The sequence below is a fragment of the Artemia franciscana genome, chromosome 4, assembly GCF_032884065.1.
Source record: "Artemia franciscana chromosome 4, ASM3288406v1, whole genome shotgun sequence".
NCBI lineage: Eukaryota > Metazoa > Arthropoda > Branchiopoda > Anostraca > Artemiidae > Artemia > Artemia franciscana.
The window spans coordinates 31,322,910-31,345,497 of NC_088866.1; the positions used below are offsets into that span (position 1 = coordinate 31,322,910).

Genomic DNA, 22,588 nt, shown 5'->3' on the forward strand with positions numbered 1-22,588 from the left:
GTGATGGACTGTTAATACAAAAGTATAAAGATGAGTTGTAGGTGCCGAATTAAAATTTGATCTATAAAGCTTCGTCAAGGTTTTTTCTCTGCAGTTTGTACATTTAAGCCACAAATGAACGTTCACATACTCTCATTGACAAAAAGTTCATCAAGCCTTGAATCTAATTGAAATCTTTCAGACTGGACCCAAGACCAATCTAGTGTCTGAACACTACTTTATATACCCTCCTAATCTGAGTGAAAGTCAGACACGTGACTAGTTCAAACTCACACAGTTATAAATTTGCAAGAGAGGAGAGAAGCTCAGGATCAAATATTTACCTGGTATTTCTGTGAATGAACGGTGTATAGTTTAAATCCCGAATATGATTAAGGTATGCGATAAACAAATACATGCACGGAGAATTCCCTGTATCCACGCTGGGAAAGATTTCGGCAGCGTTATGGACGATTTAATCTGAGGCAGCGCACAGAGCATATTTCGGCGTCTGTCTTTTCTCACACTTTTTCAGCTTATTTTTTTGCATTGGTGGTTAACTGTAGTCACAAGAGCAGAACGGTCATACTGATGAATATCTGGACATGCCTTAGTTTTGCTAACAACGTTTTTTCGTTCATCTAGTAATTCTTTCTTTGGATTTTAGTGATTTCGTTTTAACATGGAAGCAACATTGCAATCAGTTTAATGTAATACGTTCAGTATCGGCAACGCAGCATCATAAAATATTCTGTTTAGGTTAGATTTTATGTAAGTTGAACTTCGACAGGGTTTTTACTAAAACCTTTTTACTAAAAGGCTAAGTGTGTGCATGAGTGTCCATTAGCTTAATTTCAGGGGGGCTTTCCTGGTATAATCGAAACTTCCAGTGCTGCATAATAAAAATTTCAAAACGAAAAAATACACATGTAAGGCAGTGCCACACAGCCAGGGGGGCTGCACTCCCCCTTATTGGCATCCATTAGCTTATAAGACAGTTATTTAAATATTTCTAGCCCACATTCGTATTATCAAAAGATACAGATATGCCTGTGTGGACTTTCTTTTCTATTTTCAAGTTTTTGTTTGTAGCTTTTAATCATAGCATAGGCCTAGGACAAAAGTTAAGCTAGGCTACCATTTTTTCTTGTTCATATGCCCAAGCCACATAAATAATAATATCAGTGTACAGTTGATGCTGTTACAAAGAATTGAAAACAATTATGAAAACTCCTAAAATAGGCTAGGCTATAGGCTACTTATGAGCATTACAAAGATAGAAAATTCTTAGATTTACTCCAAGCTTTGATGTAAGGTAATTTTCACTTTACTTGGTAAAATTCTAGTTAATTGACTTCTTGCTCTCTCAGAAAGGGTTTAGGTTAGGAAAATGAAACTTTCAGGGATGAATCTACAGACTAAAGTATGTCTCAGGAAGGTATTTTGAAGCAACTACCTCCACTCCTTCTCCCTCTAGATGGCCCTGTCCTTTGATGACCTTTAAAAATATGTGTGTTATAAAAGTAAAACCTTGCAAAATATATGTTCTGTCTAATTGAAGTACAACAAAATTGTTTTCATCTTCATAACTTTGCTCAATTCCATTTTACAAGGTTTTAAAGATATGCAAAATCATTTCCTAAATTTTGAAAAAAAAAACAAAACAAGTATGGCTCAAAATTCTACTAATATAACAGGAATTGCATTTTCAGAACTAAAGGCAGAGAAAAAGCAACTAGTAACTGAAAATTAAGGTAAAATGTTGTTTTGTCAAAATTTCAATAGGTATAGACCTGTCATGTAGGCAAATTTCAGGGCCATAAGAAGGGAAAAGGAGTGCAGGTGGGTACTTACTTGCTTTAGCCTGTAGACCCCATTTCTGAAAGTTTTATTTTCCTAACCTAAACCCTTTCTGAGATAGCAAGAAGTCAATTAACTAGAATTTTACCCTTTATTTTACCCCCAATCTTTCTGCTTATATGCAAAGCCCAAGTTATATATTTCTTAGGCATTTTCCATTTCTTGATTTTGTCAATATTAATCCAATTTATAGATAATTACATTAAAAGAAAAGAGTGATGTCTAACAAAATATATAGGAAATATACTGTATAATCTGGGCTATATATTTGGACATTAGGGGTTGAGGGCAAATTGAAGTGCTTTTAGGAATGATATAAGTAGTTATTTTAGGATAAAGTTGTTTTCAGTATTTAAGAATGTTTACTTATCAACAGCCCTAATCCCACACTGATAGCCTACTATCACATCTGTTGATTAAAGAGTCAAAATCTATTTTTGGGTTTTGGTAACTAATCAGTGGTTGGTTACTCATGAAGTAAACATGGTAAACAAATAAAATGTTAAATTTATGACAAGTCATATAACTGACTTACCAATAAAGTGAACATACCACTCAATGCTTTTTTTTATGGTCTTTATGAATATAATAATTGCTTCTACTACAAATTCAAATTTGAACACTTTTCAACCTAACCCAAACTAAACTAACCTTATTATAAATAATTCTAGCACTAAGAAATTTATTTTGTTGAAAACAGTACTGGGAAAACATAGTATTAATTTTTTGAAAACAAGTGGATAACTCATACTTTAATTGAAAATATGTCATTTTTAAGAGCTCAAAAAGTGCTTAAATTAGAATTTGCAGTAGCAGCAATTATTATATTCATAAAGACCATAAAAAAAGGCATTAAGTGGTATGTTCATGTTATTGGTAAGTCAGTTATATGAACTGTCATAATTTTACCAGTAAAATTAGTAGCCTGGCCTATCATTAGGTTCCTCATTTTATGCTTTTCCAATATCATAGCTGCTTTTCTGACAATAGACCTCACCCAGAGCCATTCCTTGGGGGAGGACAATCAGAGTATTTGCCCAAGGATCCATGGCTTCGGGTAGGCACCATGGCTGTAGAATTCCCATTTAATTCCATTTTTCATTCTGATTTGGCTGATTCTATGGGGATGTTGTTATTACTTTTTTCCTTGGAGTAAGCTAAATACTTGGCTTGTTATAAATTAACAGTAAACAAAACAATAATTCAACAATACACAAAAGACAATCTGCAAGAACTGAACCCCTGGGTATTGATTGGTATCATAATTAACTTATAAATTCCTTTTGCTGAACACATTAAAAAATAAGCAAATACAACAGAATGTGCAAGGAGACAAATTCATTAAACTGTTTTTAGGGACACCGAGTAAAACAAATCATTCAAATGCCATAATGATCCCAGATAGAGCCTTAATAAAAAATTATATCTTTTTCTGAAGTTTGTGATATGTTAGAAGACAATGATATGTTATAAAAAATGCAGATAAAGGTAAATCTCATTTTTCTGCCCAAGGCAACAGCAACAAAATTTTGAATATAAGAGATATGCAAGGCTGTCCTGAAGAATTTCTTTTTGGGATGGGTGGTGGGGTTAAAGCATAATGGGGTAAGGCCTGGTGGATATGGTCCTCCCCTGGAAAATTTTCAAAATTCAAGTGTTAAATGATTTATTTTTAGGCTGTTTAGAACTTTTAAACTTTTAAGAGTTTATAGACCAAAAAACTATGATTTGACTTGAGAATTTTGATTAAAAGATAACAGGATTTTTGAGACATCAGAATGTTTTTCTTGCATTAACATATCATGTCTGAACCTTTGAGCATAATAATTTAAAAGTTAAAAGCTTATTACCTTTTAATTTCAAGTACAGAAACATTTTTGCTTGTAAATTGGTTGACTATGAAAATAAATAAATGAACAACACAAATAAACTCAAGTAGTTTAATACAACAAATAATTAAATTTTTTTGAAAATAGTACAACAATATTACATAATCTGAATGACAATATTGGTTCTTCTGTTCTTTTTTTCTAGCAAATTAATTAATCACTTTCGTCTGTTGAGATTTTATGGCTTCTATGAGCAGACATGAAAGCCAGTCCACTTAGTCTGCCTTTTCCACATGCATTTCTCAGGTATGTCTTCAATTGTCTAAGAGTAAAGAATGTCCCCTCATGGGTTGCAGTAGTCACTGGCAAAAAAACAAATATTTTCAGTAGCTTGAATATGATAGGGAAAAGTTCCTTATTGCATTCACTTAAGGCCTCTATGGCACAAGAAGCCTTGTCCTGTTCCATTTTTTTCCCAAAACAAATTTCCACAACAAGTACTCCCCAGTTACTAGCTCTATATCAATATCAATCTTATTTTCATACAGTTTCAAAAGATTCAACATCTATTATTTTAGTTGTTGAGGTTGGTATAAAGCATTGAAGTGTTCCTAGAAAGTCTTTGTGGTTGCTTAATCTACATTTTTGCTGATCTATAAGATAATCTAGGATTGGGATTGCCACCTAAATTTTAAAATAACTTTCAGGGTTTTTAGTTGAGTAGTTACTTCTATGGTATTGGTGAGGAGTGAGTCTTGGTAAATAGATTTCTTGACCAACATCACTCATTAAGGTTTGTGCTATTTTGAAAATCTTGGAAAAATCAATATCAGGTGTTTTTGGATGTGTTCAAAGTGTCCAACAATATCTTCAATGTGGTCAACTTCAGACTTTAGGTCACGATAAGGGGACTGAAGCACTTTGCAGACAGATATTGTGGCTGAGAATATGTTAGCCAATAAAGAGAGGTACACTACAAATTCACTAGCAAGCATGGACTTCAAGAACAATGATACTTTATTAAATGTCTTAATATCCAAACCTTCTCTAAGATTTTCTAGAGTTTCAATAATAGCCTAAAAGATCTCTTTAAACATTAGCAAACTGCTGTGACTCTCCATACATCTGGTTTTGCACATGGCTGTTAAAGTTGCCCATTTAGTGTTAGGAAAGTTCAATTTTATGGAGGATTGCAATACAGCTGTCCTCTTTGGAGATGCCTTTAAAAAGTTTGTGACAGCTTTTACAGTTTCTAGCAAATGGGACACTGAAGGACTAGCATAATGCTAAATTCAGAAAATGGGAAGTACAATGAACAAATAGTGCCTGAGGAAAAGATTTTTCACTATTGCCTGGACTCCTTTCAATGAGCCCTTCATTGGAGAGGCTCCATCATACCCTTGACCTATCATGTTCATTCTCTCTACTCCTAACTATTTTAGAGTCGAAAGAATTGTGTTTGCCAGTGCCTCTCCTGTTGTATCATCAGCTTCAACAAAACATAAAAAATCTTCCTTGCAAATAAAAAAAAAAGCTCTTTCTGATTTAGTATACCTTACACAAATTGAGACTTAATCATGACTAGTGATATCTGCAGTTTTGTCCACAAGAACTAAAAATGCCTTAGCATTATTAACATTTACCACTATTTGTTTCTGGATTGATTCTCTGTATATATCAATCCATTGATTTTGAACTTTAGGCCTCATGTACATTCAAGTTATCATTTTCTGTGGCTTATTAAATTTTGATCTCTACGCTTGAGCCTCATCCTTAAAAGCACATGAAAATTACTGTCATTTAAAGAAGGCTCTTCATCATTTATTGATATTGGTCCATGGTCATTTGTGCCTCTCAATGCTAACTCTTGCCAGCCATAGAGTTCAATTGTGTCTACAATTGATGGAAGCTTTTTTAACAATTCCAGAGTGTCCTTTCATTTTGTGAATGGCTGTTTCACAAGGGATTTAAATGTTTGATTGTATCCTTTGCCTGCACATTCTTTACAAAGTAAAACGCAACATTTATAAAAAGCGCCATCACTTTGAGTATATACCAGCCTAGAGAAACAAGTCAACCATTGTCTCTGAAAATGAAGATTCCCTTTTCCTCTTGCAGGAAGTTGGAATGTATTTTCTGGAACCCAAGGAGATGTCGAAAATATTATATTTGAGGTGTTCATCTGAATTAGAGTTTATATATCTACAAATATCCTAGGGATGTAGATGAGATTTTTTATTTTCTGTGTTTCTGTCCCCTTTTTTTAGTTTAGGGGTTGAGTTGTATATTGACAGAGAATCATGAAAGCTATTATCATGAAGACTTGAGTGTATTCCTTTTTTGAGTTTTCGGAAAAAGTTACATAGTGAAGGTTGTCCTTGGGTAGGTTGCTTTGCCATCTTCTTCTCATTTCGTCCCTAAAAAAATGAATAATACAAGAGACCAGAATTATTCCAAAGCCTACTGCATGTATTTAAATTGATGTGGTTTGCAGCTACTTAGCACTGACAAAGGGAGCAGTTTTCCAATCATGTATTTTGAAAATCGTAATGATTAAAGAAGGGCTCTACAATGAAAGATTTGCACACCACACTGTCAACCACAAAATTAACTGAATGAATGTATCTTTGATAGCTTGATCTAAAACATCCTCACTGTTTATTATTTCTTAATTGCAAGCCGTTAACTTCAGAATCGAATTGCCTGTCTCCAGTTCGCTCGTCTTGATGGACTAGGCACTCAATCATGACAAGGGTGGCTTTGTTAAAAATTCATTGCGCTTACGAGCCTTTATTTCAGCATCTTAACCACCTGTTGGTATTGGATTTTTTAAAAATCAACCTCTAACTAGACCCAACAAAATAACAAAAAGAACAAATTAAATCAAACCAATGGGTCTTGAGTTAGTAATTTACAAAGCATATAGAATCATGATTGCATCTTACCTTGTGTAGGTTGTCTTCAGATTCAGAGAACTTGTATGTAGCTAACTAGCACTTTGTATAGAAGATTTACACTAATAAACAAATGCAAGCAAAACTAACAAACTGAAATAGACAGTGAAAAAAAGACAGAAGTTCTAAACTAAAAAAAAAAAAACATGCAAACAGAACTAACAAACTGAACACTGAAACAAAGCCACCAAATCAACTAACGCCCAACCAGCTCAACTGATATCAATAAATCATAGGCAAAGTTACCATGGCTTTGCTTTGATGGGCAGAGACAGGAGGAAAGTAACACTAACGCTGTGGTAGTGCTGGTGGGTGGGATGGTGGTCAGGGAGAGAGATAGAAACATTAGCACTACATCTCTTTCTGCATTGAGGAAGTGAACTGCTGACTGCATTGGTTGTAAGCATAGCAGCACTATGGCTGCTGTTTCACACATACATGCTTTTCTTGCTGTAACAGCAAGACCAGTTACCAACTCAATGCATGAACACCAGTAATTAAATTATGCAATACATTACTTACTAATAGCAAAATATCAATAAATTTTCACTCTCTATAATTCCAGAAAACATGTGTTCAAAAATACTTATTTCTGGAATTTTTTTGGGGGGTGGGGGGTGGGGTGGGGTTCAACCTCTCTGACCCTCCTCTGGGTACAGCAATTTAGACAGGCAAAGGAAAACATAACTGCCGAAAATGCAAGCAACAATCAGAGAGAAGAAGTATCATAAGAGAGCAGGAGGTAATCAATGAAAGTAGGGAGAGAGCTTTATTATTAGTAGCATTTGTAGTTGGTTTGTATGGGTAAAATTGATTTTTGAAGCTTTGACTACTATTTGATGATAACTTTTTGAAGCTTCCATCTTTTCTGGTTTTCAAAAACTATGTTCTCGGCCTCTGGGCCTACTCTTAACTTGGATTAGTCACAAGAGTGGAACAAAGTTCAATTTAAGAAATTGCACACACCATACACTGTAGTTGAGCATTTTTTTTTTTTTATCTACAAGTGCGACTTTTATGTGGCTTAGGTATTACCTATATGCCTAACCAGAGCTGTTCCAAAGGTTAGTGGTGCCAAGGGCAAAATTAATTATACTCCCCCCTCTCACAACTCAAATATAAGCCAAAAAAGCCAGATCAAAGTGAAAAATTGGATCAAATTTGGCAATTCCCCAGCTGCAGCACCCTCTCCCCTGGAAACAGCTCTTTGCCTAACTTTCCATTAGGAAATATCAAAATTTCAATATATTTTGTGCAAAATTCATTTTTAGACTAAGCATTAAGATAACAAAAGAGCAATATCATCTGATTCCCTATTCAACACTCTTCCTAGTAGAAATCAGGGCAGATCAGAAATGTACTAGATCAGGGTAGAAATCAGAAATGTAGGGCAGAAATCAGACAGGAAAAGAAGATATTTACCACTTGTTTCCTTATAGTCTACAATACTTTTCTAATGTAATAATTACTGCCATTACAATTGCATCCCACTCCCTCCCTCCTAATGGAGAAGGGGATGGCCCTAGCCCATATAGGGTTAGATGCCCAGTAGTTGGAGAGCTAATCCCCATTTCAACAGTAGAAGACTCAATAAAAACTTCTTTGGAGGGTTTCAAGAGGGACACTTTGAATATATTGTGATGAAGGAGGAGCATGTGATGTTCCAGTGAATTGTTAGTAGTAGTATACCACCTAAAAATTTTGTTATTTTTGTTACTATTCAATTTGTCTGAATTTTTGAATAAGCATATTATTAGCTTAAAATATTTGGGCCATATTCATTGCTAATTATTTGAAAATCAATTACATCTAATAATGAATCCTAAACACTAATGCACATTTTTAACTTGAGACAAAGCTTGGAAAAAAGCACTGCCAGTAGAAACTCTAAAATTCAATTCTGTATTATTTACCTTTACCTTGCTGAACCTTGGAAAATAATGTTGTGCTATGAAGGAGAAGAATTGTAGTTACAAAGGCTAAACTTTAAGAGTAATATTTTCTTAAGCTTAAATGTTGAAAAAAGAAGTTTACCAAGATTTTAGTCTGCCAATTTCACCTAGCCTAGTCTTATCTAAAACTATGTATATTAGTACATACCTATGTTTCAAGATTAGTTTCCTAGGTTGTTTATTTTGAAAAGTTGTCAATATCTTCTTTGGGCAAGTCATTGCACAAGTAGCCTTGTGTTTTCTCTTTGCACTCCAGCTAACTGAGTGAATACTCAAGTATGTGGGTTTTACCTGTTAGCAAACACTCTTTGTACAGGAGCACTAAGATGGTCACTTTGCATAATATACATGCTTAAGGAATGGGGCTTGATATGCATTACCTTAAATTACCTTACATTGTGTCTTCTAGCAACTAAGGTTGAACTTGATGTTGACTTGATATTCATGGGGGACACCACTCTTAATGTGAACTGGTGTGGAGTAGATGAGGTCACCTCTTTCATCATATATATTGCAATAATCTGGATTCTATCAGATAGGAAGCTGTGGATCCACTGGGTAACATCATTGTCTATCTGATATGCTGACAGCTCAATCATATGGTAGTGGTCAGACCTTTTATCAAAGGCCTTAGCTTGATGAAGTAAAAACACGTTGACTGGAAAACCCTGCTCCAGTAGCTAGTATTAGATCTATTTTGATAGACATGCCTTTCCTGAAGCCATGCTCACCACCAAAAAGAAGGCCATTCTTGGTCATACATGCTATGATTTCATCATTGACTATCCCTTCAATAAGTTTGGCCACAACTGAGGTCAGACTAATGAATTGATAGTTCTCAGGCTGGGTTCTAGATTCCTTCTCAAATATTGGAGTAATTATGACTGTGCACCAATCTGCAGGGAGGCTACTAGTCTGAAGAGACAGCTTGAATAGCAAACTGACTGGCTCGGCTAAATTAGTGGCTTGGATGTATACCATCTGGGCCTTTAACTTTGTTGGGGTCTAGTTTACTCATTGTGATGTAAATTTTTGAAATTTGGTGCTTGACCACCCTTGGGGCAGGTTATGGTGGCTTGTCACTGAGAAGTTAGATGCAAATGTGTTGTTCAGTAAATTTGCAATGTCCTCCAGATCTTCCAGCTTTTTTCCTTCAGGGTCGAAAAGGAATGGAATAGTCTATCTACATTTATCTTTAGCAGATATGTATCTCCAGAACCTCTTTGGGTTGTCTTTGATGTTCAATGCCAAGTTGTCTTCATTGTCAGCTATGAAGTGTCTATTCAACTGTATCAGGTTATTCCTTGCTCTTGCAAAATTATTGTAGTGGTGTGTGCATTTGTATTTCTTATACTTTGAAAAAGCCTTTCTCTTATGGTTCATAGCCCTTTTAATAGGCCAGTTCAGGCGTGGTAGTTTTTTTTTGTGCCTTCACAAATGAACTTGAGGTGCAATTCCTCTCAATTTGGAGCAGTTTTCTTAAAATTTTGCCTGGCTAGCTCAATATGTCCATTGACAATCACTTGGTCGCATTCTACTGCCTTTATTATCTCCCCAGTTTTGCTGTAGTTGGTGTAAGTTCATTTAGTACAATTGTTTGTTTGTTGACTAAGCAGCAAGTCATGGAAGATGCAGACAGGGTCGCTGGCACCAATGGGAGGGAGGTACTAAGTGTTCACTAACAATCTTGGGTTGTTAGTGATTGTCGAATCTAGTAGGGATGGCATCTGGTTATTCTTATACTGGGTCGGTTGGTCTATACTGGGTCGGTTGGTCTATTGCCTGATATAGGCTGTTGCTACCCAAGTATTCAATAAATGGGTTACTGACAATAGAGCTTTGTTAATAACCCAAATCCTCAACATATTTGAGATCCAGTAGATTCAGCTCTCCAAGAAGAATGAAGTTCTGATTATCATCATTGGATGCTTGTTCAGCCAACTGAATTAGAGCTTGGTAAGACGCAAGAATACCTGGGCGACTGAGACTTTTGTATAAGCAACCTATCAGTAATGGTTTCCCCTTATTAATAATACTGACAAGAACACTCTTAACCCATGGGTAATAATCATGATGGAAAGATAAATCTCTAACCTGTATTCCCTCCTTTATGTAAATGGTGGTGCATCTCCTGGGGATAATTGGCAGATTTGAGAACAGGCGATATCTAGGTATCCTGATATGGTTTTCTGCCAGTGGGTTGCTGGAGTTCTTAGGGGTCAATTCACAGATACACGGTATATCGTAAATCTTCAGTGCGATATACCACTTTCAATTCAGGAAGCTTGTTTGTCACTGTATAAATGTTTGTGTAAAACAGTTTCAACATTTTCTTTCCACTGACTGGGTTGTTATTACATATTTCGGTAAACTTTTGTAATTAATGTTTGTTAAGCTAGAATTTGAGCATGAATGGAAAGCATCACTATTATCATCATCAACACTAATACTTCTAGAAAACGAACTAATTACAGTTGGACTTTTTTCAGTGGGCAGTGGGGTCAGTGCTCGATTACTGCCCTGTTTTTTGACGTCTGATTCTGTTTTAACTTTCCCCTTTCTGTTTTTCTGCAATCAAAGTGAAACTGCACGTCCCCCTTCAGCCCTCTTGATTTAGTCGCAATATCCTTTTTAACCTTGTAACTTTCTGTGAGGAAAGGAACAGGCCTAAGGGGTTCATTTGGTTTCGGAAAATTGTTTCCAAGTCGCTGTGGCTTCAGAACATTGACAGATGGCAGGTTGTATGATTATGCAAGATGGTCCTGAACAATCATTTGAATATCAGCAGCTTCTTCACATAATTCTGGTATTTCTTATGCCATAGTGTTAAGCTGGCGTTCCTGTCTTTCTCTGTCTTCACTAATAATTTCTTGCTACTGTTACTATGCCACTGGCTCAGCTTAAATATAAGTATGTCTTATATTTTAGTTTCCACTTCGGCTAGGGAACATTTGCTTGCGACATCACTTTCTAAGTTCAAAATTCTATTGTTCATGTTCATTAGTTCTTGCTTGAGATCTTCTTGGAATTGATTAGAGAGAGAGACTTTTATTTTAAAAACGACTTTCATAGTAAGTGGCGCCAAATTAGCGCTTTACGTCAGATGTTACAGTCTGAATAAAACTTATCAAATAAAAAATGGAAAAACACAGACGCTGACACACAGTGTCAGACAGACCCTTTTCAGATTAAGCAAGAGCTAAGAGCTCATATGGCACTTTTAGCGAGGTCAGAAGAGCCAAGGGCTCATATGGTATGAGCTCTGGCAAAATTCTAAGAATCAACAGATTGATTTAAAAGAAGAATCAGATTCTCAATGCCGGTTGGGATTTAAAATAAGAGCTCTGAGACACGAGATCCTTCTAAATATCATAATTCATTAAGATCCGATCTCCCACTCGTAAGTTAAAATATCTCATTTTTTCTAATTTTTCCTCTCCCTTCAGCCCCCCCCCAGATGGTCGAATCGAGAAAAACGACTTTATGAAGTCAATTTGTGCAGGTCCCTGACACGCCTACCAATTTTCGTCGTCCTGGCACGTCCAGAAGCACCAAACTCGCGAAAGCAATGGACCCCCTAACTCCCCCAAAAAGAGCAGATCCAGTCTGGTTACGTCAAATCACGTATCTAAGACATTTGCTTATTCTATCCACCAAGTTTCATCCCGATCTCTCCACTCTAAGCGTTTTCCAAGATTTCCGGTTTCCCCCTCAAACTCCCCCCAATGTCACCAGCTCTGGTCGGGATTTAAAATAAGAGCTCGGAGACACGAGTTCCTTCTAAATATCAAATTTCATTAAGACCTGGTCACCTATTCTTAAGTTTAAAATTCTTCAATTTTTCTAGTTTTTCCGAATTAACACCCCCCACTCCCCCAAAGAGATTGGATTCAGTCTGGTTATGTCAATCATGTATCTAGGACTTGTGCTTATTCTTCCCGCCAAGTTTCATCCCGATTTCTCCACTTTAAGTGTTTTCCAAGATTTCTTGTTTCCCCATCCAACTCTCCCAATATCACCGGATACAGGCGGGAGAGCTCTGAGACACGAGGTCCTTCTAAATATCAGATTTCATTTAGTTCCGATCACCCATTCTTAAGTTAAAAATACCTCATTTTTCTCAATTTTTTCTCTCCCTCCAGGCCCCCAGATGGTTCAGTCGGGGGAACGGCTGTCATCAAGCCAATTTCGCAGGTCCCTGACACGCCTACCCAGGCACGTATGCAGGAATTTTTTTCGAGGGGGGGCCAAAACCTTCAAAACAGCAGATATAAAGTAGCACTTTTTTATTTAGTAACTAAATAAAGGCAAAAAGCACGTATGTCAGAAAATACAGATTAACTTTATCTATACTTTAAATCGTAACCTTCGAGCAGAGCTAATAGCAAATTTTTCCAAAATTTCATCGACTGATACGAGAACATCTCTGTGGATATTCAAGAGTGCCAAGCCATTCAGTCGGTCTTCACTCATCCGACTGCGAAGATACGTTTTGATCCTTTTCATCGAAGAAAAGGACCTCTCAACACATGCTGTAGACGTGGGATAGACACAAAAGATGCTCAGTAACTTGTGAATATTCGGAAATATTCCCCTTTCGCACTCAGCCAAGCTCTGCACTGCTGTCTTCGGGAAAAGACTGGGTACTACTTTCAGCCACTTAGCTCGCCATAGTTCAAGCTCAGCCATCACAGCGGAGTCTGGACTCGTTAGATCTGAGGCATATAATTTGATCAGTTCTTTAAGATCGCTGCTAGGCTGTTTCACAACAAAAGATGGCAGTATTCCGCTGAGGCCTTTCAGTGTGACCTTGTGCTTTGTGAATCGAGATTCAAGTGATTGTATTAGCTGATCTACAAATGGGAGGAAAATGGAGACGCGATAGTAAAATTCTATATGTTTTTCTGCCGGGATATCACTTGGGATTTTGAAAAGGTTCCTCTTTCGTGGCATGACAAGAGTAACTTCTAGTTCTCTGCATAGCCTAGTTGCTTCCAGAAACAGCTGATGAAACCTTCCCTCGGCACTATTTCGGATTTCTTTGAACATTTCTGTTACACTTTCAATGCACTGAATGCACATAACCATATCTATGTTTTCAGAATGCAGCAGCTTAGATAGATTCAATGTATACCCAGGAAAAAAATCCATCTCAATGAGGGTCACTATGTAGTCGAAACTCAGGATGTTGTTGAGCAGACTTCTGGCTTTCGACAACGTTACCGAGTCCCCGTCTGTCTCTATCTCCTCTAGGGCCTTAAAGATAGGCACAATCAATTGTTTTGAGATCTGAATAGCATCATGTCTTTCGACCCACCTAGTTTCGCACAAGCCTTTAAGATTAGGTGCAGTATAAGTTTTTAGGATAGCGCTTCGCTTTGCACTAAAGTGGAAGAAATTAATTGTTTCACGAATTACCATCGAATTATCCAATCTGATCTTAACGGAAACTGCGCTGTCTAATTATATACTCCTAACATTCTCTAAGCAGAATTTCCAAGTCCCTAACTAAGAAATGCGAAATTTCTGATGTTACATTGTTTTTTATTATTATTTTTTTTTTTTTGCTAGTGTATCAAACAAGCAATCGTAGAAATTCTGGAGGAATCTCATTTCAAAATCTGTTGTTAGCTCTTTAAGAGTATTAAGGCATAATTTAGAGCTGTTGCTCCCGGGACTATGGGTGCCATTGTATCCCATCTTTCAAGTATTTTAAACAAAATGGCGATTTTAAAACGCTGATTCAGTGGAAATTGGGTATATAAGGACCCCTAAGGCACATTTGTTGTTGGTCGATCTGTTCTCCAATCGTTTTTAGCCAGAAAAAGGAACTAGAAAAAGAGTACGGCTGGGGGCAAGAAGACTGAAGCCTCAAAAGTACGTTTTAGGCTCAAGTTATGTTGATAGCGATTTAGAACCAGTGATTAATCTATTATGTCCCACTGAAAGGGAAATTTTAGGGTTAACAGTGCAATATGGGTGCTGTGGGGGTAGTTCTTCTATTGCGAAAACATTGATTTTAATGAAAAACGATAGTTTCCAAAATTGATCCATTAAAAGCTGTACTTTATCCTGAAAAGGGGGGATAAACGCCCTAATATCAAGGATAATTCTATTTTGCTGTGGAAAGACAAAACTCTCTTTACAAAAAAAAAATAACAGCACAATCGCTAATTAGGGGATTGTGGGGTTGGTTCGGACAATGTCCGAATGCACCCCACTGTAGTTGTCCAAATCAACCCCACATGAAAGAAAAAACCTGAAACCTCACCTACGCCTCAGAAGTTTTTAATTGTTTTAAAAATTAGAATTGTGGCAAAGAGTAAAACGTTAGAGTAAAGAGCGAGGGATTGCGGAGGGGAAAACCCATTTCATATACGGAGTAATTTCTGTTCGTTTTAAGTTTTAATGTCGCTCCTTAGTTTTTTTAAATTTAATTTCTGAACGTTTTTGAATTAATGTATGTTTGATTTTGGCTCATAAATTATTAAAATAAAATTTGGATACTGATTCTTTTTTTGGCTAAATGACTTTCTCTTAATTTTGATCAGACGATTTTGAGAAATAAGGGGTGGGGAAGGAAGCGTAGTTGCCCTCCAATTTTTGGTTACTTAAAAAGACAACTAGAACTTTTAATTTTTAACGAATGTTTTTATTAGTAAAAAATATACGTAACTTAAGAATTAACTTATGTAACAAACTTTTATATTCTTATATTTTTATTATGTATATGAGGGGGTTTTCCCCCCTCAGGCCGTAGAATAAGTAGTTGAAATTACTAAAAATACTTTAGCATAAAGAGCGATGTATTTATCTCCTCCTAAATACCTCGCTCTTTATGCTAAAGTATTTTTAGAACCCCTCATATGCTTAATAATCTCTGTTTGTTTTAAGTTTTAATGCTACTCCTTACTTTCAATTGAAAAAACGTTTTCATGTTTAGTTTTTCATTGTTTTTTTTTTTTATAGTAATGCTAGAAAATCCTGCACCCTTTTCATTGAGTTTCTCTTCCCCCATGACATATTCCTTAAAGGAAAGATCCTCCCACATAGCCCCCTCCCCTCAACCTAATCCCCCAAACCAAAAGAATCCCCCTGAAAACGTCTGTACACTTCCCAATAACCATTACTGTATGTAAACACTGGTCAAAGTTTGTAACTTGCAGCCCCTCCCCCAGGGACTGTGGGGGAGTAAGTCATCCCCAAAGACATAGTTATTATGGTTTTCGACTATGCGGAACAAAATGGCTATGTCAAAATTTTGATACGTTGACTTTGGGAAAAAATGAGCGTGGGAGGGGGCCTAGGTGGCCTCCAATTTTTTTGGTCACTTAAAAAGGGCGCTAGAACTTTTCATTTCCATTAGAATGAGCCCTCTTGCGACATTCTAGGACCAATTGGTCGATACGATGACCCCTGGGAAAAAGAAAAAAAAACAACAACAAATAAACACGCATTCGTGATCTGTGTTGTGGCAAAAAATACGAAATTCCACATTTTTGTTGATAGGAGCTTGAAAATTTGCTATAGGGTTCTCTAATAGGCTGAATGCGATGGTGTGATTTTCGCTAATATTCTATGACTTTTAGGGGGTGTTTTCCCCCTATTTTCCAAAATAAGGTAAATTTTCTCAGGTTGGTAACTTTTGATGACAAAGACTAAATTTGATGAAACTTGTATATTTAAAATCAGCATGAAAATCCAATTTTTTTGATGTATCTTTTAGCATCAAAATTCCGATTTTTAGAGTTTCGTTTACTATTGAGCCGGGTCGCTCCTTACTACAGTTCGTTACCACGAACTGTTTGATTGGGAATTAGAATCAAGTGAGACAGTCACAGCTTTTGAGAAAGTTCAAGCTTCAATTAGCTTTTGGGTTTTGTCTGAGCCTAGGCTGGTGCTTCCACTAATTACAAAGTGGACAAAACCATTCACATGTGAGACTATCAGTTTTTTTTCTGAACAGTGTATATTCTTACTTAGAGACCCCGATACATTCTATTCATAACCTTTCGTCACAACTCTCAAATGATAAGGTTGAAGACTGTTCATCAAGTTGAACTTGACAGCTACCACACTCATCCTCATTCTTTTTAGGACTTCCCCGGATTTTCTTATTGTTTGTTTTGGGTGGCATTTTAAACTACAGACAAAATGGGTAATGCCAATATTCTATCAGTTTTCAATTCTCGGCAATAAAGCAGGTTGTTACCTTCAGTGCTAACTCAGCAAGGGAAGTGTTGAGTGTTTTTTGAAGGGAAGTTTCTTCTGATCAATAATGGGACAAAACCCAATCTTAAACATTGGAGAGTTGAAAATACTCCTTGATATCTTCTTTTGAACCTCTTCAAAGAGTGAAGATAACCCCATGAGAGTCAGAATAATCTCATCGGATGAATCTCAGTGAATCAAACAGTTCGTGGTAACGAACTGTAGTAAGGAGCGACCCGGCTCAATAGTAACCAAAACTCTAAAAAATTGAATTTTCATATCAATAGCTACATCAAAAGAATCGCATTTTAATGCTGATTTTAGATATATAAGTTTCATCAAGTTTAGTCTAACCCATCAAAAGTTACGAGCCTGAGAAAATTTGCCTTATTTAAGAAAATAGGGGGAAACACCCCCTAAAAGTCGTAGGATCTTGACGAAAACGACATCATCAGATTCAGCGTATCAGAAGAACCCTACTGTAGAAGGTTCAAGCTCCTATCTACAAAAATGTGGAATTTTGTATTTTTTGCCCGAAGACAAATCACGGATGCGTGTTTATTTGTTTGTTTTTTTTCTTTTTCCCAGGGGTTATCGTATCGACCAAGTGGTCCTAGAATGTCGCAAGAGGGCTCATTCTAACGGAAATGAAAAGTTCTAGTGCCCTTTTTAAGTGACCAAAGAAATTGGAGGACATCTAAGCCCCCTCCCACGCTGATTTTTTCCCCAAAGTCAACGGATCAAAATTTTGAGATAGCCATTTTGTTCAGTATAGTCGAAAACCATAATAACTATTTTTTTTGGAGATGACTTACTCCCCCACAACCCCTGGGGGAGGGGCCGCAAGTTACAAACTTTGGCCAGTGTTTACATATAGTAATGGTTATTGGGAAGTGTACAGACGTTTTCAGGAGGATTTTATTTTGTTTGGGGGTGGGGCTGAGGAGAGGGGGCTATGTTGGAGGATCTTTCCTTGGAGGAATCTGTCATGGGGGAAGACAAATTCAATGAAAATGGCGCAGGATTTTCTAGCATTACTATAAGAAAACAATGAAAAATAAACGTGAAAACGTTTTTTCAAATGAAAGGAAGGAGTAGCATTGAAACTTAAAATGAACAGAGATTATTACGCATATGAGGGGTTCTAGAAATACTTTAGCATAAAGAGCGAGGTATTTAGGAGGAGATAAATACCTCGCTCTTTATGCTAAAGTATTTTTAGTAATTTCAACTATTTATTCTACGGTCTTTCTGATTCAAGGGTCATTCTTAAAGAATTGGGACAAAACTTACGATTTAGTGTAAAGAGCGAGGCATTAACGAGGGTACAAACCCCCTCGTATACATAATAAAAATATAAGGTCATGAAAGTTTGTTACGTAAGTTAATTCTTAAGTTATGTATATTTTTTACTAATAAAAACGTTCGTTAAAAATTAAAAGTTCTAGTTGTCTTTTTAAGTAACCGAAAAATTGGAGGGCAACTAGGCCTCCTTCTCCACCCCTTATTTCTCAAAATCGTCTGATCAAAACTAAGAGAAAGCCATTTGGCAAAAAAAGAATTAATATACAAATTTCATTTTAATAATTTATGTGCGGAGAGCCAAAACCAAACATGCATTAATTCAAAAACGTTCAGAAATTAAATAAAAAAAACTAATTTTTTTAGCTGAAAGTAAGGAGTGACATTAAAACTTAAAACGAACAGAAATTACTCCGTATATGAAATGGGTTGTCCCCTCCGCAATCCCTCGCTCTTTACGCTAAAGCTTTTAATTGTTTTAAAAAGTAGAATTGTGGCAAAGAGTCAAACTTTAGCGTAAAGAGCGAGGGATTGCGGAGGGGACAACCCATTTCATATACGGAGTAATTTCTGTTCGTTTTAAGTTTTAATGTCGCTCCATACTTTCAGCTAAAAAAATTAGTTTTTTTTATTTAATATTATGAAAGAGTCAAAATAGTTTTGACTTGATTCTCTCCGGATCATGATAGTAAAAGCCAATGAAGAGCAAAAATGCTTCATAAGAAAGATGCCGAAATATACTATATAATGATTCATGTGTGTTTGTGATGTTGATATATATTGAACAAAATGTTGATTTATTTGTATTTCCTGATGATACTACGCTTGTTTGTGCTGAGCGGGATCGAAAAAATTTGGTATATTAAGCTTCAAATAATGGTGGACAGAGCTTATGAGTGGTTTGAAGCAAATTGTCTTGCTCTAAGTGTTTCCAAGTGTCAATTTTTGTTTTTTTCCAGAATTGGCTTGCAATTTTCTGGTTTGAATAATGTTCCAAGTTCTAAAGGTATTATTTCTAGATCATAAAATAGGTTTGTTAGGTTTCTAGGAGTCCTTGTTGATGAAAATCTTTCATTTAAGAGCCGTATTAATTTTCTCCGATTAAAAGTGTCAAGAAACTTAAGTATGATACATAAGCTAAGGTATATTTTTGCTGAGTGTATTTTAAAGCTTCTTTATAATTCTTTCATATAGCCATATATAAACTACTGTTCTTCATGAAAAGGCTCGTCAGTTAGTTTCAGATACGAATAGTACGTCAACAAAGTATCTCCTTAGATTTCCGTCCACGGTGTTTCCTTTCTTGTGCTATTTTTATCTATGAATATGTTTATGGTCAAACATCCCTCTTGTTTTCCGAAATCGTTACAACCCCGAGTGAGTGTAAATCCTCATGCAACTCATAACTCGGAATTGTTATTGTTTGTTCGGGACTCCCTGCCGAAGAATATCAGAGATTGCCACTCCATTGGGGTCTTCAAAAGATTAATAAAACGTCATTTGGGTTAATTTTTCTTCTTCTTATTCTTCTTTCTTTTCTTTTTTTCTTTTTCTATAAGGATTATTAGCAATAAATATTTACCAGTTCAATTGAGTGTAAATAATTAAAAAAAAAGCTTGATATGGGTATTTGCATTTTTCCGTTTTTCTTATTTGTTATTTTTTCCTCTCGGTGTTTATTTCCCTTATTTTGTATTATGAATCTTGATAGATATGATTGTAAATTTTTTTTTGCGTACGTTCACTGACTGTAGAGCCTTTTGTGGGGATGTTAATAGAGATGCATGTATTGATTATTTGATATTGATAAGATTGAAATGAAGCAATACTGCCCCTCCTTAAAGTCGATCCAAACTAATGTTTTCAATTTGATAAATTAATTATGTAAAGAAACTATAACTTCTGCAACTTAGCATGCAATCATTCTTAGTAACCCATTAAGAAAAGCTAAAATCCTGCTTGTATAATTCACCATATACTTTTTACGATTCAAATCAAAATATTGTTTTCACAAGAGAAATGGTCATTTATAAAATAAAGTTATTAAAGGACTGTTTTTGTGAACATTAACAGAAAGTGCATATTATCAAATGATTTACCACTGTATGGGAAATGGTAATCAAGCATGGGCCCCTTCCCTGTTGGGATCATGCTTGAATATGGCCACCCATCTATCAGCTGCTTAATGCTTTGAATGGTAATATTTTAGTGCACCAAATAAAATAACTTAAATCTAAAATATAGGTTTATCAAGAATTGCTTAGCTTAAATATGTACCTGGGGCCAAGAGGCTGGTAAACACTCTATATTTTGGTGGATTTCTTCTGTCCCTCTTGTGTAGTAGCATGGTTCAGGTGTTTTTAATTAATTATTTTTCTTATTTTTTAGGTTAGTGTCTTCTGTTTGTAGAGCAGTTTTATTAAATTCTTATCAATGGCAAAAAAACAACGAGTTTTTGTTGTAGGTGTTGGTATGACAAAGGTGAGTATTGTTATGTTTTTTTTTTAGTGTAACTATCCATAGCAGGAGTACAACATGGATCAGGGAAGGGGAAACTTGATTTTGTAGGTTTGCAGTTCAAGTGTTGTTCAGGTCAAGGTAAAAGACCTTTTAAGCTTCATCAGCAAAAATGGGAGTTTGTCTTTCGAATAATTAAACTAAAATATGATTATACTTACATAGTATAAAAGAAAAGAAAATCACATTCATCTTCATCCTTTGAAATGGAACTCTTTTATACTTGGCTACTTTGGGGAGAGTTTCATTGGAAAGTATGGTTACAACAACCAGAGAAGGCAATCACTTTTTCAAATAGGCATTTGGAATGCACAATGAGCTTATAAGAACAAATAATTCACTCAGTAGAGGGGCCTGCACCATGCTCTAATGTCCAGTGCTTGTGGCTCTGACCCAACCATTTAAAGCTGATCAATATTTTGAAAAAAGTGCAAGCATGAACTAATGCAAAAATATTTAACTGAAAGCAGGCAGTGAACCCGGAGCTCAAAGATCAATGTAACCAAAGTCCAAACAACCAAATTAATACCTAGATGAGTCACTATTATGATGAAAACATGATGGACTTCCTAAAGACCCATTCACAATGTGATTTTACTAGTGCTAATTTTAGCCATTACTTTTTTTCACAGAATCTTTTTATTGGCTTAAAAATTCTGATTGGCTCAAACTGCACTAACAGAATCCTGGTATTGGTAAAGTTCATTGTGAAGAGCCTTAAGGAGAATTTTTTGTAGTGTTCTTATGCCTCTGTCTCAAAGCTGAATGTTTCCAGAAAAAAAATTTAAACTTAAAGTAAAGAAAATTGTATCCTCTAATGTTTCTCTTACCTGTTACATAAAATCTAAGACCCTTTCATCTCATAATTGAGATACTATTACTACTACTACTAGTAACTCACTGCAGCACCAAGCCGCCCGAGGCCAACACAGCTACGCACGCTCCTCCTCCAACCTAATCCATTTAAGGCCTCCCTCTTTACACCCTCCCAGGAAGCTCCCATTTCCTTTAAATCTTTATTTATGACATCCTCCCAACCCAGGCGAGGACGACCTGCTTTCTGTGTAGCCCCAGACGGTTGGCCAAAAAAGGACAATCTTCGGCAATCTTTCATCCTTCATCCGCCTGGCCATTTCAACCTTTCTTTCATTATAGCCCTAGAAAGCGGGATTGAACCACATTTTTCGTACAACCTACTGTTTGAAATACGGTCAGTCAGCCGGGCACCCAGAACAATCCGTTGGCAATTTCTCTGGAAAACATCTTGTGAATTTTCATCTGCTTTTCGGAGCGCCCATGCTTCAGAGCCATATTTGACCACTGTCATCACTGTAGCTTCCAATATTCTAATCTTGGTTTCGCAGACTTATCTTTCTATTCTTCCAAACTTTTTTCTAAGTGTGAAGAAACACCCTGAGCCTTAGCTATTCTACTTTTAACATCGTCACTGCTCCCACCGTCTTTACTAATAATACTACCAAGGTAAGCGAAGCTGCCAACCTGATCAATCTTTTTGTTACCCAACGCCACCTTTTCATCTTCACTTATTCATAGCCTTAGTGACTTAGTCTTCTTAACATTAATTTTCTAGCCCATTCTAGCACCCTGAACTCGCAAATTCTCTAAAAATTCATTCATTTTGCTCACACTTTCATCTAATATGCTTAAATCATCAGCATAATCTAAGTCCAGGAGCGTTTTTCCTCCCCATTTGATTCTGTGGTCTCCAATTGCCTTTCCTGTGCTCCTTAAGACGAAATCCGTCAAAATGGTCCATATAAAGGGGGATAGAACACAACCCTGCTTAACTCCTGATTTAATACAAAACCAGTTGCTTACCTCATTTCCTACCTTAACCGCAGCAGTATTATTCTCGTACATAGCACAAATCACTTTAATGTATTTTTCGGGTATACCATATAAGGATAAGACCTTTGCTAACGCTCTTCTATCAACAGAATCGAAAGCATGCTCATAATCGATA

The 22,588-nt window shown here is 36.2% G+C and overlaps 2 protein-coding genes across 6 annotated transcripts in view; one reads left to right on the plus strand and one right to left on the minus strand.

The window, feature by feature from the left end:
* Positions 1-649: 649 nt before the first annotated feature.
* LOC136026294 (sterol carrier protein 2-like) overlaps positions 650-22,588 on the plus strand; it is a 61,958-nt gene continuing 40,019 nt past the window's right edge. The window contains exons 1-2 of one of the 5 annotated variants that reach the window (XM_065702709.1): positions 650-750; positions 20,476-20,568. In XM_065702709.1, the coding sequence (XP_065558781.1) occupies positions 20,521-20,568 (48 nt within the window). In that variant the 5' untranslated portion in view covers positions 650-750; positions 20,476-20,520. Of the gene's footprint in view, positions 751-787; positions 806-3,908; positions 3,975-20,475; positions 20,569-22,588 lie in introns of those variants that run through there. The other 4 variants (XM_065702705.1, XM_065702708.1, XM_065702706.1 and 1 more) reach the window with 4 other exon arrangements.
* On the minus strand, positions 12,922-13,995 carry LOC136025743 (52 kDa repressor of the inhibitor of the protein kinase-like). Its single transcript, XM_065701730.1, has one exon. It carries the CDS (start codon positions 13,993-13,995, stop codon positions 12,922-12,924), a length of 1,074 nt encoding a protein of 357 aa, XP_065557802.1.